Here is an 18,585-nt window from a genome sequence, read left to right as displayed (position 1 = left end):
ACATTGATCCTTGAGTTACTTTTAGGATTTGACCTACTTTTGGTTCAACTAGAGCCATATTTAGTCTCCAACCGTAATACGCAATTCAGATAATTGGGCAAGAAAGTCTCAAACAATGAACAATGAGAATTTCAAAACGATGTTTTTGTAATGCACGAAACCAACAAGTTGTTCAGTTTTTTGCTTAAACCACAAAACAGGAAAAGAGAGGAACATTTAGTTGCTTCAACTGGCTAAGTCTTTTCAAAACAATAATATATTTGAGTTCAATTTCCATCTTCTTTTGGAGTTGAAATTGCTTGGCAAGAAACATGTATACTTTTCAAAACGACAAGCTTAGAAGGCAACATAGTTTTGACAAAACACTTACTGTGCTGTTATTTTTCATGGGATCCATGACACAGATGAGACTAATCTATTGAGTCCTATAATACAAACAATATGTACATTCCATCTGGAATTAAATGTTCATGAACTTTCCTTCTCAAAAAGAAAGAAACCAATGAAGAAAACAACAAAACCAAAAGTGTTTTGAGCGTCCTTCACAAATTGTCAGTATTTGCTGTACTCCTTTGTGGTCGTTGATCAGCAGAAGAAGAAGCAAGTAGGCCAACGATCTATCCTTTGGGGTCCTGACTTTCAAGCTTGAACTGCTTCTCATAGATAGAACAATGCCATACTGCATCCGTGATTTTGAACATGAGTCATCAATATAAGTATTATTACCACCAGAGTGTTTTGAACTTTTGAGTCATTTTCAATTTGCTCCTCAAATTTTAAAATTCTCACTTTGTTTATTAAATTTTTAATTATTCGCACTTAACTCTTGCTGAAATTTTTGTTAAAAACAGATAAAAAAAAAAAATAATACAGTCATATAATCTTTTTATTTGAATATTTATCAAAAGTAAATAGATGAGAATCATATGATTACACTTAACTCTTTTTTTCCCGGTTTGATTTAACAAAATTTCTTTATGAAATAACTTAAATGGGACTAATTTAAAATTCATGAGATAATTAAGAAGACAAACGGAATATGACCTTAAAATTCAGAAAACTCAATAATAAGAATCCTAAATAAAAGAAAATAGACCAATAATATTAAACTCAAGTGTGGGGCTTACCTTTTATTAATAGGTAGCGATATAAATATGATGTTCCCATAAGCATTTTTTTAATAAGATTCTTTGTAATAGGCCACGTGGCAGTGGAATTTTGCAAGACGCATTATACCATGGCGGTTGAGCTGTTTATACACGTGCTTCAATGGGCATCAGTTGCTATTCAAGAATCCACATGTTTAAGGTCAATGAAAGCACATTTGCATGTTAAGAGGATTAAAAGGAAAAGAAACATTGATTTTTTTTTTTTTTTTGGCTGAAAAAGTGTAAAAGAGACATTGAATTTAATGTTGAAGGTAATGGGAGTATACTCCCAAGCAAGCAAATGAGTGGATATTATTATGAAGATAAAAGAATCAAGGGGGTCTGTACTTTTGAGGTTTCATGAATTAAAATATTTTGGATTTTTGACTAGATAATAATAATAACAATAAAGATATAAAAGAAACAAGCAGTTTCTAGCTCACAGCCTACATTTGTCAGTTATTTTACAATTACAACCCGTCTTTTTCTAATTTCCTTTCTAAAATTACAACTCTATACAAACATCTATCTTTTGACGGGGGCTCCTATCAAAAATTTCAACTACGGGGAAAAAAAGGGCAACTAAATCATATGTTACAGGAAAATGAATCAAATTCTACACTAAGGGGTTAGAACTTTGTACACGGGCCAGAAAGAGTGCATTTTTACAATCCCAATCTTCTGGAGCTGGACAAAAAGAAAAAATTATGTCAAATGAATGGTGGAAGCCTGAGAAAACCGTGTCGCCTAGACTTGCTCTCGGCACGGTCGTATAGGGGCTGGGGCTGCGGCCAGATCCAACATCAAGATGGCAATTACCCCCATGTGAAGAAACATTTTGTTTCTCAGGCAATGGTGGTAAACCACTCAATTTGTTCCGATGCGCTGAGATACCTAATGTCATAAGTTGACCGCGATCATCCAATTGAACAGTAACTTGTCACGCGTGTACAGCTAAGATTTGTGCTTTGTGGTCTACAGGCTCAGCTAGCCCTTTCCCCTCGTCTAAATCACCTTGGAGGGCTTACCTTTGCACCGATACCGGGGAAAGGGATGCATCCGAGGATGGTCCTAGTGCAATGTGCGCTTTGCCATCAACTTAGTAACGTTGCAGCAAACCTCTGATCGGCGGTAGGAACTCCGTTTCGCACGCGGTGGAAGGGGGAAAAAAAAAATTTGATCACCACCTATTTTGCTGTTTTTCTTGTGAGGTTAACGCCCTTGGCCTTGTCCATTTCAGCCTCCTTTTCTGCTTTCTTTCTCTCCAATTCAGCCTGTTTGCAATTCTCTTCGTGTGCTTTTCTAAACAACCTTATAAAGTTTAAGAGAGTTGTTGTCACTGCATTGGACAAAACAGTGCTAACGTGAGAACATTATATTCACACGTACCGCATAAACATTGGTAAAAGAAAGAAGAAAAGGAAAATTATCAGTTAAGATTCATCTAGAATTATGAAAATTAAACTATGACTATTATAGTGGAATGCAATAACCCCATAGTGATATACTTCATTCTTTCCCAGGATCCTGGTCCTTTTGTCTTTCTTTAAACACACTACTACTACTAAGGCAAAAATCAATGCTCCATGAAGGCATAACTAAGATGTTACGATGTACATAGGATAATGTCAAATCCAGAACTAACCTTGCTCAAATGGGCAACGTGCAGGATCCTCACCAAAATACAACGCAAGTGCATCTGCATTTCTACCCTGTTGACCAAAGGGTAATGATCATACACCGGTCCCATAACGCTCTACCAAATGCTAAAATCAACAAGATATTAGATAATCTGCATCTTACCACCACAGAGTATAAGCTTGTTACAGAAACCACCTCCGTCTCAGCAACAGAAATGAATCCTTTCAGTGTCTGTAATATCAACAATTACAGGGGGGGGGGGGGGGGGGGGGGGGGGGTAGAAGAGAGAGAGAGAGAGAGAGAGAGTAAAAGGATGAGTACTGAAATTGATCTAAAACGCAATTGAAGGATATATATGATGAACCTTCATAGATGCTGAAGGTATACCTTACGGAAAACCTCAGACACAGGACCATCATTTTCTGATGCGACCAACTCCTGCTTGACCTTTTCCAATCCCTTAATTATTGCTTGCATTTCTTCTGCTAAAGACTTCAATTGTATCTGAATGGAAGGAAGATGCCTTTAACATGTAAATATATCTTCATTACTAAAGATTAAAACTAACAACATAATCAAAAGACAAGCACCTTTGTTGCGGGTTCCAGGCTGACAAGGTCCAGGTGAAAATCAAGGAGTGCTGGTGACTTGGAAGCAAGACCCTAGAGCAAATGAAAACCAAATCTCAGATTCAAAACATTTAACAATGTCCTTTTTTGTACACAAAACATTGATGAACTCATAAGCAACAACATTTGGGAGAAAGGCATGTATTATTCAACAATTAGACAATGAGGCCAAATGGCTTGAGGAGAAACAATTTGGAATATGAAGAGCCTTGTATTCGAGATGCATATTTTTTTTTTTTTTTTTTAAAAAAAAAAAAAAAAAAAAAAAAAAAAAAATCTGCATCAGGTAGAAATATAAGAAGCCTTCTAGTTATTGTTCAGAGAACAATTCTGAGTGCCCATGTATTTTAAAGAATTCTTAACTCATGACAAACAGAGATGCAACTTGGGCAACCGAGAATATTTAGGGATATCCTATACTCTATCCATGAGTTTAGGTTGACATGTTAATTTTAGGTTGGCTACTATTGTTTTATTATTATTGTTATTTTTTTTTTTAAGAAATTCATGTTCTCTGGTTTATGATGTAAAATTTGCTCTTATAAGAATGCGAGAACCATACCTTACAAAGATAATGCATGAGCGTCATCTTATTGTTAGAAGCACGTGTATCACTAAGCTTCAAAAGACTATCCAATTTGAATCCAATTGCCGAACCTGTACAAGTTAGAATCATTTCGAAATTGTTTATCATTCCATAACAAAGAGCTAGAAATAATAAATTCATCTTAGTTAAACCAAGAAGCCATCACAATCCTCATAACCTGGTAACTAAACGGTAAGTTAAAAACAATATTGCAATTAAAACAACATAATTGCTTTCTCGTTCAACTTGAGGTACTAGTTGTGAATCAAACGCACAGGTGACTGGTAAACCAAGTCCAATTTACGTCTATTTTATAAATTTGGAAACAATTATCCAAAGTGTAAGGCAGTACAACCAAATAAATTCTTGCTCTCCGATTGATGAAAAAACTAGTGCTTCTCATGGATGCGTAGTATAACCCTTTTTTCCCCGGAGATCAGGTGTAATCGTTTTCTTTCCTCTTTTTTAAATAATAAAACTAAAGAATTTATGTTTTTTTTTCCAAAAAAAAATAAAAGAAAAGAGAGAGAATATAAAGAACAGAGTAGCAGCAGCCCTCTCTAAACAAGCAATACTAGAAAGCATTCTCCCGACTACAATGTACATAGGGAAAAAAAAAGAAAAAAAGAAAAACCTTAGCCCTTCGTGTCTGTAGCACTTAAGCTGTAGTGTAGTCCCGTTTCTATATCCAATGTACCAGTTGTTATTATTATCAAATCTCTCACAACACTTGCGTGTTTAATTAATAAAATTCTCTACTGAAAAACTAGCATCTACATGAGAGATGAAACAGAATTTTCCAGCATACGCAAATCAAGAAAAAAATAATTATAACAAGGATAGAAAACGGTCTATGTAGATCCTTACCTCTTGCAGTCCCTTGGTTCAAAGTGTTACCCAAAAAAAGAATTTTCTTCATAATCTCCTTCAATTTGAAGGAATTCCTGACCTATTAAGCAGCGAAAAATAACCCAAGTCAAAACAGAGATTTAAAAATGTATTTTAAGAATTCAAGTAGCATAAGACTACATAATTCAACACAGATACTAGAAAGCCAAAAGAATACATGGAATTACTTATCACAAGCAGCAAAATACCTCTTCACATGCAGAGTTCACAGTGTTCAAACTCTTTTTAAATTCGGAGATCTATAAAAACAGATTGACAATGAGACAACTGTGCCAATAAGATGAACGACAAAATTGTTATATAACCAACATAAGAGAAACATGAAAGATACCACCAAACCTGAGAGCTGAACTGAATCTTGAAAGAAAACACTCTTAGTTTTGACTCCACACGAGGCACTTTCATCAACTCCAAGAAATACTGAAACCATAAAAGATAGAACACAACAAATGACTTTCAAAACTTTCTCCAGGTAAACTAAAATTGAAAGAAAAAGATTATTATGTGTGCTCTCAAATTGACAAGCACAATGGCTCAATTTCAATTAGACAAGAATGACGTACACCACATATAACACGAATCAATTGTTCATTCTCTGCAACAGCAAGGATGGTACCAACAACAATAAAGCAGCTCATATTGCACACTAACAAACAAGGCAAGTAAAGATTACCTGTTCACATTTTCCAAGGTTCTCCTTGTCGCCTGTGTAGCCCTAAATAATTAAGTGAGAGATTATGACCAAGCAAATTAAAGAGTAAACAAATAAAACTGTTGTATTCTAAAAGCACGTAAACATAGCAATTAATCTCTTCGATATGAAACTCAATCACTGACTAGCTAATGAATGATAGTGTAATTCTCAATAAAGCTTCACCTTTAGAAGTTCCATCTCTTCTTTAGTCGGACAAAATTTTATTAGATTTTCCACCTGATCAACATCTAATACAGATTCATCCATTGCTAGTACTGCAGCCTGACAAGACGCATATCCATACGTTAAAAGGGCACTCATCAAAAGCACCTTATCACTCGAAAATAATCAAAACCCAGAATAAAAGGAACAGTTCAAACAATTTCAGGACAGATGCAGCAGAGAAAGAAAGCATAAAAACATGTTATCCCTCAAAAAATAAAAGCCAAAAAGTAAAGGCACAGTGCAAGAATATTTGTGGCAGATATATATAGAATAAAAAGAAAATGGGAAGAATAAAATCAGGTCTACTCTTTGTCAGATAGTGCAAGATTGCTAAATCGATACTGTCTCCCCAGGTTGAAAAGCGCTATTTGCTACCACATATGTTCAGTGAAAAATTGACAAACAAGCCACGAACAGCATTAGATTGACTAGCCCACTTATCATGTATGTCAAATTCAATAGCAAACAACCAGAATCTACGTCCAACTCTCCGAGGGATCAGAACTATCTGCATTTCCAGATTATTCAAGTGACCAAGAGTTTCAACTATAGCACCTTACCATCATATCAGGAAGTGGCATCTTAACTTTTGTGAGCATAATTTCCGTATTGTTTGCCCTCCTGAGGTCAATCTACAGCATGTAACATGAAAGGTGGAAGGTTAGATGATACTTGATAGAGCTCTACAATTGTGAACCTTTGAGTGCAAAAAATAACAATGACAATAAAACATATTACCAATAAATAAATGCATAAATCTGGAAGCAATGTCACCTTTGTAACAACTATAAATAAGTAGCATCAGTGCGAACTAAATTAATAAAAGCCATTCTATTTCTAAGATTAGCAAATAGAAAAACTAGTATACTTTATTTCCAAATAAATGCGTATTGGCAAGTCACTGGGAAACTTCTACAAAGTATTTCTGTCCTTTGTCTACATCCAACGTTTAACAGAATAGAGATAGAATATTTGAGACTATGCAGGTGTATACACGCGCACACAAAGGGATAAAAAGGTGTTTCAAAAGATCTTGGGAAAAAGAGAGCAATTATTTAAATTCCAGACAATATTGCAATCTTTATGCTAGAGCGCTGCTCAAATATACTTGAATAAAGGGCACCAACCCCCGGGGGGGGGGGGGGGGAAGAATGAAGCACACGGAATCATTAGTATGAATCCTGACAAAAAGAATCACATTTGACCAGCATGATTTCTCTCAGTAACAAATCATTAAGCAAAGATATTCAGTTTGTATGAATTTACCAGGTGGACTTTATCAGTTTTGGATCCCATAGACTTGCGTCGCCCTCCTGCTTTACCCCCTGATTCAGCAGGTTTCGGGACTGTTGCAGAGAAGAGAGACTCAATTTCTGACACATCAAACTCTGGCGCACTGGAACAAAAGAACGCTGCATCAGTTATTACGAAAGGAAGAATTATGAAACAAAAAGAGACGGGCACATGTATTTACGCTACTTAAGTTAAAAAATAGAAATGCATTGCTAATTCTGAAGGATTTGAAAAATCGAAATGTATTGCGAATGCTGAATGATACAACGATAAAAACTAACAGAAGTTGACATACATTTGAGGGTCCCCATATCTTTGCAATTCTTCCCACAAGCTTCCTTGCAATGCCCTTGTTACCTTGCTCCAATGTAGTGGCTTTAAGGAGGATCTTCGAGCCGCAGTAGCAGCACCCCCCATCCCTGTAGGTCGTGACATCCCACGCCCCCTCGCTGAAGGCAGGCCTCTTGCATCAGCAACTACTCCCTTGGCACCGCCAGGGGGAGGAGGAGGAGGTGCACCACCTGGAGGTCTAGGTGGAGCTGGAGGGCCAGGAGCACGACCTCCTGGTGGAGGCGGTGGAGGTGGTGCTCCGTGTAGTGGAGGTGGAGGAGGTGGGCCTCCACCAGTTGGAGGTGGAGGTGGAGGAGGAGCACCGCGCATTGGAGGAGGTGTTGGTGGTGGCGTCCCACGCATTGGAGGTGGTGGCGGTGGTGGTGCACCCCGCATTGGAGGAGGTGGCGGTGGTGGTGGCCCACGCATTGGAGGTGGTGGTGGTTGTGGAACTCCAGGCATTGGTGGTGGTGGTGGTGGTGGTGGGGCTCCACGCATTAGAGGTGGTGGTGAAGGAGGTGGAGCTCCACGTGAAGGAAGTGGAGGTGGGGGTGGGGGTGGAGCTCCAGACAAAGGAGGGAGAGGTGGTGGAGGTGGAGCTCCACGTGAAGGAAGGGAGGGAGGTGGTGGCGGTGGTGGTGGAGGCGTACTACGCATAGATGAAGGTGGTAGAGGTGGTGGAGGAGGTGGAGTTGGTACTCCAGCTCCATTTTTACTAAGCTTTGATGTACTTGACGCATTAAGGGAAAAGGGAGGAGGAGGTGGAGGTGGAGGTGGAGGTGGAGCTTGAGAAGTTGTCGTACCAACAAGGGCAGATACAGACATCCAGCTAGTGGGCGATGGTGATGGAGGCAACAGAGTCCCACTACTTTGCCTACTAGATGCAAAGGGAGGAGGAGGAGGTGGTGGTGGTGGGGAAGGTCTACCAAACGACATAAGAGGTGTGGACGAAGGAAGGGGTGGTGGAGGCGGAGGGGGAGGTGGAGGTGAAGGCAAAGACACAGTTGAGGGCTTTGAAAAGGCTGCATTACTACTTTGAAATGGTGGTGGTGGTGGTGGTGGAGGGGGAGGAGGAGGTGGTACTGTACCTACCCGCAAAGATTGGGATGATGATGGAGTTTGGACAGGACGCACATGCAGGAAAGAGCTACTATAAAAAGGCGGGGGCGGGGGTGGGGGCGGGGAAGGTGGAGCTGTAGAAGACAATTGAAGAGCAGGGGGCACTATTTGTTGTCCGGAAACATGTGCCACTGCCGAACCTGGAGAAGAAGAAGTTGTCTCTTGGACTGGTTGGACTGATGATGCCTGGCTGGTAACCTTCTCTTGTAAAGTGTCTAAAGGCTTTGCACTATCCGTAGGACTTTTCAGCTCATTTCCCACATCATTAGAAACCATATTTGAGGGAGTGCCAGCAAGAGAAGAAGTTCTAGATTTTGTATTTGCATTAGAATCCTTTGAAGTAGCAGACCCGGAAAAAGCTGCAGGAGCACTATTGTATCTTGATGGGGGATGTGATACATGCACGGCATTGGCAGGATATGATACATGCGATGAATTGGTATAAGAACCTTTGTTAGAAGGTATCCATCTAGACACTGCTGGCTTTGCCGTTTTACCCGGAGATTCTTGCTGCTTAGTCTTGTATTTCGTTACACTTGTATCTGCAGCTGGTTTTGTATTTGATGTTGGCTGTTTCCTTGCAGCAGGTTGTAATTTGTCGGATTTTTGTCTATCAACACTCATTTTGTGCTGTGGACCCTTGGATTCTAACTTCTTTTGTATAGCAGTATCTTCGTCATCAACTTTATGTTCCATCTCTTCCAACTTTTCATAAACATCTCCCGTCACTTCCTTAGTCATGGCATGTCTAACCTCACCAACTAACATGCGATTTGTTTTGGTATCACCCTCATCCACAGCGATATCTTTTACTTCATTAGAATCTGAATCCACCTTTTCATCCAGCTTATACTTTACATCATCCACAGCAATGTCCTTTACTGCACCGAACTTAGAATCCACCCTTCTATCCTGTTTGTAGTTTCCATCATCTGATGTACAGTCTTGGAATGCATGAGGATCAAAATCCTCCTTCCAAACCTCTTTATGAACTAAATCTTCGTGTGCGCTAGCGCGAGCCCTAGGAGTATCAAAGTCACCCTTCCCTTCATGCCCATCCGTTGCATTGCTAAAAATCTCCTCGACCTCAAAAAATTCCTCTGGAGAAGCACCTTCTGTCTCATTTCCATCTTCACTCGCCACCACTGTGGTGACACTGGGGACAACAGCATCAGCATCCAAAAAAAGTACCTGTTACAGATATGAGTATGCTTCAACTTCAACACCTTAAAAGAACAACAACCAGAGAAGAATATTTAACAACCTACCTCAGCTTTAAACTCCTTAGGGAACTGATCTTTGGCGTCCCATAAAACATCGATTTCATCGCGATTAAGCATCAATATGTTAGAACGTACAAATGCTGTATGAAACATAACTCTGAAAATCATCTCCTCACGTACAAGATCTTCTTCCAAGTGGATGCACTCAAGAACAACATCCCCTTGAATACGGCAATGAATATCGATTTTCACCAACATACATTCTGCCTGCAGTTAGATTTCATAAGAATACTTCATTTCTTTTTTTTTAAATCAATTTTTTAACTTCAATTCTGAAATTCAGTACCTGTCCATAATGGCGAATTTGTTTTCTCGTCTTTGACGTTGAAAACAAAAGCTTAGAACTTCTGTTGGCTGGTGTTGAAGGGTCTTGACCATAGACACGTATAACAGGCCGGCAACCTTTGCCCCCGTCAAAAAGAGGTATAAATCTAAGTATCAGACAATCTAAAAACAAAGGCGTATCAGAAGGGGGCCAATCAGCACCCAAATTTCTTCTAGAGATGTACTGAAGATATCTCAGCTGAGAAGGCTGTGGGTTCAAAGGAGACAACAGATGGAGAAGTTCCCTAGGAGCCTGCTTGTATACCATTTCAAGGGTCTTTTGCTCCCCGGTGTACTGTTTTCGGTACAACAAAAGACCCGCAAGCATGAAAGCGAGGACGGGCCATCCACCTCTTTCGCAGTGCATCAACAGCACATTTTGTTGCCCCTCCAATGACAACCAGCTCTCACTCGACCGAAGGAAGTGATGGATCATCTCCAGCGGCAGCAGTGGACAACCCTCGTATTGTCGAGGGTAATCCATAACCGTCATGTCATACTGAGACAACACGTCTGATATTTGACTGCGCCTCACCCCTTCTCTGAAGTTAAAAACCATGAAGGAAGCATCAGGAAAGTAGTCTTGCAGCTGCGGTACAATGCCACCCAAGTAAACTTTGTACTCATCTTCTTCCAACACGTCAGTGGAGAAGCAGCAATCAAATACTGCATTTTAAGAGAGAGAAAAAGAAACATTTGAACTCAAAATTTTGGACTAGGAATCAACAATATAAGCTGAATTAAAACGAACTATGTGGCATGCGCTAATGAATTGCCCTCGCATTCCGCAACCCGAAAACACAAACATTACAATGCTAGATGAAAGTTAAAGATAATGGAGCCACTAAAAGCAGGGGAAAAAATGCTTGTTCAGTTTCATTTCCTGAATAAATTCTAAAACCTTCTAAATTCAGGAAGAGTGAGAGAATCAGTTTGTTTAAGCACTAAGGCTACAAGTAAATATGGATTGTACTGACTATTGTCTACTTCCTAATCTTCCTCTTAGTCAAGTTAGTATCATACACATTCATGAAAACTTCCAAACTGCCTTTTCCCACCATTCAAAATAATTCAATTGCAGAAAAAAAAAGTGAAACAAGACACATGACAACTTGACCAAGCCCCCATTAAATTTCTGAAGCAAAACTACTCAATTCGGTTCAATCCTACAGTGGCATTGTCCCAAACCAACACAAAAGTTTCAAAAATAGAAAATTGAGCTGGTGAAAAGCAATTCCTCAGCTAAAATAACCAGAAAAATGCATACTTTTCATATTAGAATTACAAAAGTTCACGTACCGTAGACCCTCTCGGAGATTTCCAGAAGCCGATCCGGCGGCTTCCGATAAAAGAACCGTCGGAACAGCGCCATCGGATGGCGCTGTTTCTACCCGGATCCGATCCAAACCGATCAATTCAACAAACCACCGACCAGATCAAGTTTCCGATCCCCAAAAATGAAGACCGAGATCCTTCAATTCCCAAATTCTTTCTTCCTCCTTAAATAGAAACAACCAAAAAAATATACAATATCCAAACAGAAATTCAACGTAAAACAGGTGAAATCGAACAGGAAAATTCGAACAGTGCTGGAATTGAGCTTCAACCGAATTAATTACAGATTCAAAGAAAGCACAAATTCGAAATTATTCAGGTGTGTTAGGGATTGAAGTTACAAAAGTATTAGAGGCTTGGAAAATCGCCAAAATTGAACGGCAATGTGGGTTGGGATTTGGGGATTAGGCGAACGAGGAATTCAAAGGAATGAGCATTTTCTCGGGAATTTAGAGAGAAAATAAAATTACAAGAAGCGAACTGGACTGGCGAACGAGGAATTCAAAGGAATGAGCATTTTCTCGGGAATTTAGAGAGAGAGAATAAAATTACAAGAAGCGAACTGGACTGAGAAGAAGAAGAAGAAGAAGAAGAAGAAGAATAGTCTTGGACCGGCTCCCTTTTTTCCTTTTGGTTCTCTCTCTCCTCTCTCTCTCTCTCTCTACCTGACTATTACCTCTCTGCAACTTCTTACAAAGCAAAACAAAAATTAAGGATTTTCCTTTTTTGAAAAAATTGAAAATTGAATTTTGGGTTGGCAACAGTCGTATCTACGTGGTCTGACACGTGGCAATTATGACACGTGGCAACTTAATTTTATTATAAATAAAAAATGCTTAAGAACACCGCTGTGAAGCACTGAAAACTCTCAGAAGATAGGTCACGCCTCTGAATGTAATGTTACGGGATATACTTTCTATTACTCTATGGTATTTGTCACCATTAGTGCTTATTAACGTTGTTTAATCATCCTGAATTTTGATATTTGTCCCGCTTTATCATTCGGTTTTCACTTTTACATAGCCTCGTTCACTTCGCGAATTCGAGTTTTCAATTCGAGCTGAGATGTGACATTTTCTGAGAGCTTTTTACCGTAGTAAAAAAAGTTAGATATGATATTTTCTGAGAGCTTTTTACTGTAGAAACTTAAAACTGAAAACTCGAATCAGTGAAGTGAACGAGGCCGACGTATATGTAATTAGTCTCTTCGTGGCTCAATCAACTTCAATTAGAGCATATTTGGTACAGGTTTCTAAAAGCTACTTGTAAAAGTGTTTAAATGATCTGTAGAAGTATTTTAGTTTTTTAGAAGAGTTTTTAGTTAAAGTTAGAAATTATAACTTCTAAAAAAAACACTTCTGAATAAATTTTAAAACTTATACCAGAGTTTAATTAAGACATTATAACTTAATTCTAACACTTTTATTATTTATTAAAAAATTTAAAAATCATTTTGATTTATTAAGCTCTTTGTTTTAAATACTTACTAAAAAGTCACAACTTTTACTTCTCTTCTTCTACCAGCTAAAAATAAAAGCAAGATCTCTGCCGAAAGGACCCTTAGTATTTGAATGGAAAATGGTCACGTCTGACGTGTAATGTTACATAATAGGACGGAGGGTTAATTGTATGATAGCTTAAATATGCAATGTGAAAGTGAAAATTAGGGTCAAAGTTAGATAAATGTCAAAGTTTGGGTGCTATTTCTTAAATTATTATTTAACTATCGCAGAATCATTAAAATAATTTTGGGTCATTCCTACTTGATTTTTTAAATTTTAAAAACTCTCACTTTGTCCTTTAAATTTTAAATTCATCCCATTTAAGTGTGGCTATATAGTTTTTATCAATTTAGTTTTATTAAAAATTCAAATATAAATATCATGTGACTTCATTACTCTCTTTTTTCTACCCGTTTTTAACAAAAATTACAACATAAGAGGTTAACTGAGAGCAATTTAAAGTTTAGAAAGTAAAGTGAAAGTTTTTAAAATGTAAAGAACAAACTGAAATGACCTTAAAATTTAAGAGTATTAGTGATAATAATTCAAAAATAGAGAAAAGACATAACAATCTTTTTCTTTCCTAAAGAGAGAGTGTCTTTCTTTGGACATAGGCATGCGTATCTAAGAGGACGTTTAGTTTATGTATTTAGAATCATGATTTAGAATCATTCTCATTTTATGCGTATTTTTTGTGAGAGAAAAACACTGTAAAAAATCATGAATCATGATTCAGAATCATAGATGAATATAGAAAATAAATTAATAACACAAGATCTGTTTGGAATCCGGGGTTATTTGGATTGTGTTTATTTTTTCACTGTTTTCATTTTCATATCTTTTATTATATTATAAAAAAGGCATTTTTATCAGTAGCATTATTATATTGTTTTTGGTTTTTGGAAATTTTCTGGAAGTAAATAAAAATGAACCGTGTTTGGTTAACTAAGAGAGTGACTCGTATCAAATCAAATTTAGTTTTTCCTTAGACCAAAAAAAAGAAAGAAAGAAATGTGTAATATTTTTTCCTCGTGCCAAGCAATATATGGATAAATTGTGGTTTTGGTAGTTGATAATCTTTGTTATGAAGTGAATAATACAAGTGATATGACTCTAAATTGAATCACACCTTTGGATAAAATATATTTATTTACACTTGAATTATGTGAACCTAACTCATTATTGTTTCTTAACTTTTAATTTTATGATTTGTTTTCCCGGAACGTGTCACTAAAACCAACCTTAAATGGCGATGTTTTTTGACATTCTCGAAAAATACATACGTATATATGGACCAACAAGAAAACATAATAATTTAAGTGTCACATCTTCTGGCCAGAAAAAAAAATCCAATTGTCACATCAAACTATAAGATTAATCTTTTCATGCTTGTAGTTTTTGCCTCAAGTTTCAAAAGGATGTCATTTTGCTAGTCTTATTTCAATTTAGTTAGCATGCATAATAGAACTTTTTTTCCAATTTAACACATTATAAAAAATTTTCTCAACACACACAAAAAAGAAAAAATACGTGTTACATATGAAAATAATTGTTTCTCATCTAGAGGATGGGAATTGCGACATAAATAATAATCATAGAAATGATGTTCTCTAGGCCCCAATAAGACAATTTGTAGTAGTTTTACCTTTACGTACCTGAAAATTGGTGAAAACAATTTTATCATAAACGCAGTGTTCTTAAAGCTAACGACTTTTGAGAATTTTACTAGTGTCAATCATTATGAATACAATTGATCTGATTAGCAATTCTCAATCGGATCAAGTGATTTTGTATGTTTAACATGAGAATCCACTTGAAAGTTTTGAGAGAATGATCTGCAACAACCACTAATGTTTATTTTTTTCCATTGTTATAAGCATGCTAAATTATCGAACTTAATATCTAACAATAATAATTTAAACTATTTATCCCAACATAAGATCACATATATTGTGTTAGTTTTAACTGTTTGTCATATCATGGGACCATGCATACTTTTATATCTTTTTACATGCGCGCACAAAAAAAATATATATATATTAGATAAAAAGGCGTTCTGACAACTCTGAACACTTACGAGTGAGCGTCTCACGTGATACATGTTGGACACTTTATAACGACCTATACCTTGACCACCACGGGACCCTATCAAAAGGCCAAGAGGAGACCTTTGAGAACAACCCTTTACTCACTTCACTAATTTGCAATCGTCGCCTAGCTTTACTCACTTCTCTAATTGACAATCGTCGCCTAGCATACTATGGCCATCCCCACAAGCCTTAACTCAAAATGTTTTTTGGGTTAGGACACTTTTTTTTTTTTTTGTTCAAATGGATTAGTGTCACCTTTTTTTTGGAGGCGTTATCTCACTGTTTGTCTCTGCTTATCTTTTATGCTTCGTCCCTTGTCCACATTTCCTGACACATCAACAAAATCAGAAGCATTTTTCTCAAAACGTTTCTTCGTTTCTTTATTTTATGAAAGTGCCAAACAAGGCCTTTCTAATGGAAACGACGTCGTCGCTTACGTGGAATGTCTCCGTCAAACTCGGTGCTATTATCCCCTGTGTGCGTACCTAACATAGTGAAAATGTCCTCGCCCAATAAGATACTGAGTTATGTGTGAATATATATAAGACTTTCGATTTGTGTGAGGAGACCACTGAATTTTGGTGGTTCTCGAGATAGTAGAATTTAACCCCAATATGTTGATCCCTCCAAGTTTGTGCCCTCACTTTGCTTTCTTTTGGCATGATATTTGTTTAATCTCGGTATGCTTCCCATCATCACCGTCCAAACAAACAGATGGCCAGGAAGTAACGTCGCTCTATACGTATTTATAGAGTCTAGGGTGAGAACTAAGCAAAATTTATGTGTATGAAGATTTCATAATCGTACACCAAATGTAGAGTACCATCAAGTTTCAGCCTAAGGAAGTTTAGCATTGCAAGTTAAGTACAAAAAAAAAGTAGGATTAGCAAAAAAAAAATAAAAATAAAAAATAAAAAATAAAAAATACCAAAAAATACAAAAAAAGAAAAAAAAAACAATAAGAAATTTCTACGGTAGAATTTAATCTTCTTATTTTAACTATTGATAAATATTATAAATTTCATCGATGAATTAAGATTTCAACAATCTGATTGATCATTATTTTCATTAAAAATTTATTACACATGACCCAAAATTATACCAACCATAAATTAGTATGTTGGAAACTTAATTTAACGGCTAAAATAATACTTGTGGATAGTTAAAAAAATAGATTTTAATGTAGAATTATAAAAAATAAAAATAGTTTTAAAAATAAAAATCTACCACATTAGCTATATTGTAAACATATGCTCAAAATCACATTAAAATGAATATATAATCTTGATTGTAAGGAAAAAAATAAAACAGTGTGACTAAATTTTCTTAGCACAAATATACATGTATTAGTTATTAATTGTTATCTAAAAATATAATTAAAGAATTGATAAATAATTCTATTCATAATTGCAATCATCAAGGATGACCAACAAATTGCCAAAAGTAATAGTAATCCTTTTTATTGCGGACATCACACTGTTGGAGTCTGGTAGATTCTGAAGGTTGACGTGTCAGGAGTTGACACGCGTAAGCATGCAGTTTGTCAAAAGCAGATCTGGCGTGGCCGAGCTTCAAAGTAGATGATGATGCCAGGACATCCAACGAAGAAGTGGGGTCAGTTAGGCCCAAATTAGGCCGAAGGACATGTGTCTTAGGACCCTTTTATTGTTGAAATGACGAAAATGTCCTGCAAAATATGTTAGAGAATCCGCAAACACAAATAAAAGAACTCTGGAGATGAAGAATGGTGGAAGGTGTGACCAAGTAGTTGATGGAGATGGAGGAAAGGAAGTTGAAGATGCCGGGAAATGTGTGAAAAAAACATCGAAGAACTTTGTGATGGTGGTAGAAATGGATTAAAAAGTGTTTTGGGAGAGTTTCCAAGATTGTCAACACTTGGAAGCTTTGAAGAACTTGAAGAACTTCAAGTCTCTGTAACAAGGGACTAAATAAGTCTAGAGAGTGTGATCTAAGAAAAATGGGAGAGCTTGTGGAAGATAATAGGAGTCAAAAGAGGGGGGCTCATAGCTCTCAAGTCTTCAGGTCATCTGGAATGAGGAAGATGAAGGTGTGTATAGGTGAAGTTGGTAGGATTTTAGAGGCATCTTTGGATGTTCATACGACATGCTCTGACGAACGCCTGCACAAGCAATCCCGATAGAGCAAAGCCTTCTGACACCTTTCCGAAGTTGAAGAGGAGATTAGCCAAAAATGAAATGTAAGACTTTTGGGAACTTACTCTAGGGGTGGCGCTCTGAAGGAAGTCTGCATACGCGATCAAAATGGAGCAAAGTTACCAGAAGCCTTTCCGGGGTTGAAAAAGAGCTGGTCCGAAAATTGTAAGAAAAGTTCATGATGGCTCCGAAGCCTAATCGGCGGTGCTTTGACAGAGATCTGCACACACAATTCCCTTTGGAGCAAAGTGGTGAGGTGACTTTCTGGATTGACAAAGGAAAGATCTAAAAATGGAAAGACTTAGAGGCAAAGTTCCGGTTTGAAGTTGACATGAAGAGTTCCAAAGTCTGAAATTCTCAAGAGTGTTTGACACAATTTCATGCTCCGTTGACTTCCTCTTTCGGAGGTCTGGTCGTATGTCAGACCTTGTCAGAGATGGTTTACAGAATGTTGGCTAAGCAACCGTCAAGTTGGCTCTGACACAAAAGTTGCTCCGAATGAAGCTGCTCCGACAGTGAGCGTGCTTCAAATGAAGGCTGCTCGGGGTGAAACTACTCAAAAGAGTTAGCACGTTCCAATCTAATGTTGCTCCGATAGTGAGCTGGGCGAGAAGAAGTCCAAAGGAAGGATGTTTAACACAGAAAAGGCTCTGTTGGGCATACTTGGATATGAAAAAGATGCTCTGGGAGACATACATGCCACAGATGGAGCCTTCATTAGGCATGTCTAGAGCGGGTAGAGCCTCCGTTGGAGTCAAAACACTGAGAATCAACCTTGATGAAGAGAAAGAGGTTCCAAGGCATGGACTTAGGGGTTTTAAGCTTCCAAAAGGACAGAAGGAAGGCTTTTTGGGAATTCTCCATCACCCAGTTGTATTTAATCCGATTAATTCTGAAAACCCCCCAAGCGGGATTCAAATTGGATCGAACTAAATGTTGGGAATGGTGTCCTAAAAGCATGAGATGTAATAGGACATTTATTATTTATTTAATAAAAGAGTTTATTCATTATTTTATGTGCATATATTTATGAATATTTTATGAATATCAATGAAAATTACATGATTATTTATGTGACCTTAAACATTGTATATAAGTGTTATATACGAGAGGATAATGTTTAAGGATAATAATAAAAAATAATGTTCGTAATGAATTTAATTAAAGTTCAGAATCTTTAATTAAAACATTATTAATACATGTCATTCCTATTTAGAATAGAACGGTGTTATCCGCACTGTTAATATGGCAAGTTATTGAATGAGTGTATTTCGCATAATAAGATTATGTGGAACAAGGACAC

The 18,585-nt window shown here is 37.2% G+C and overlaps 1 protein-coding gene across 3 annotated transcripts; it reads right to left on the bottom strand.

The window, feature by feature from the left end:
• Positions 1 to 1,536: 1,536 nt before the first annotated feature.
• Positions 1,537 to 11,725, bottom strand: LOC21391931 (formin-like protein 20). 3 transcript variants are annotated; one of them, XM_010091580.2, is made up of 17 exons: positions 11,481 to 11,724; positions 10,144 to 10,847; positions 9,843 to 10,064; positions 7,421 to 9,765; positions 7,099 to 7,228; positions 6,393 to 6,464; positions 5,791 to 5,889; positions 5,587 to 5,628; positions 5,253 to 5,333; positions 5,102 to 5,152; positions 4,872 to 4,953; positions 3,981 to 4,075; positions 3,380 to 3,451; positions 3,177 to 3,293; positions 2,952 to 3,020; positions 2,794 to 2,860; positions 1,537 to 2,487 (listed from the first exon to the last, which is right to left on the bottom strand). In XM_010091580.2, exons 1-17 carry the CDS (start codon positions 11,551 to 11,553, stop codon positions 2,336 to 2,338), a joined length of 4,473 nt encoding a protein of 1,490 aa, XP_010089882.1. In that variant the 5' UTR covers positions 11,554 to 11,724; the 3' UTR covers positions 1,537 to 2,335. The 3 variants fall into 3 exon arrangements, with proteins under 3 accessions (XP_010089882.1, XP_024017067.1, XP_024017066.1); XM_024161299.1 differs by lacking the exons at positions 10,144 to 10,847; positions 11,481 to 11,724 and having other exon boundaries at positions 7,421 to 9,730; positions 9,843 to 9,985; XM_024161298.1 differs by lacking the exons at positions 1,537 to 2,487; positions 2,794 to 2,860; positions 2,952 to 3,020; ... (2 more) ...; positions 3,981 to 4,075; positions 4,872 to 4,953 and having other exon boundaries at positions 5,134 to 5,152; positions 5,245 to 5,333; positions 11,481 to 11,725.
• Between the last annotated feature and the right edge of the window lie 6,860 nt (positions 11,726 to 18,585).

This window comes from Morus notabilis, unplaced genomic scaffold, assembly GCF_000414095.1.
Source record: "Morus notabilis unplaced genomic scaffold, ASM41409v2 Scaffold1202, whole genome shotgun sequence".
NCBI lineage: Eukaryota > Viridiplantae > Streptophyta > Magnoliopsida > Rosales > Moraceae > Morus > Morus notabilis.
The sequence above is the reverse complement of the archived record's forward strand: the minus strand, read 5'-3'. Positions and strand labels throughout refer to the sequence as shown.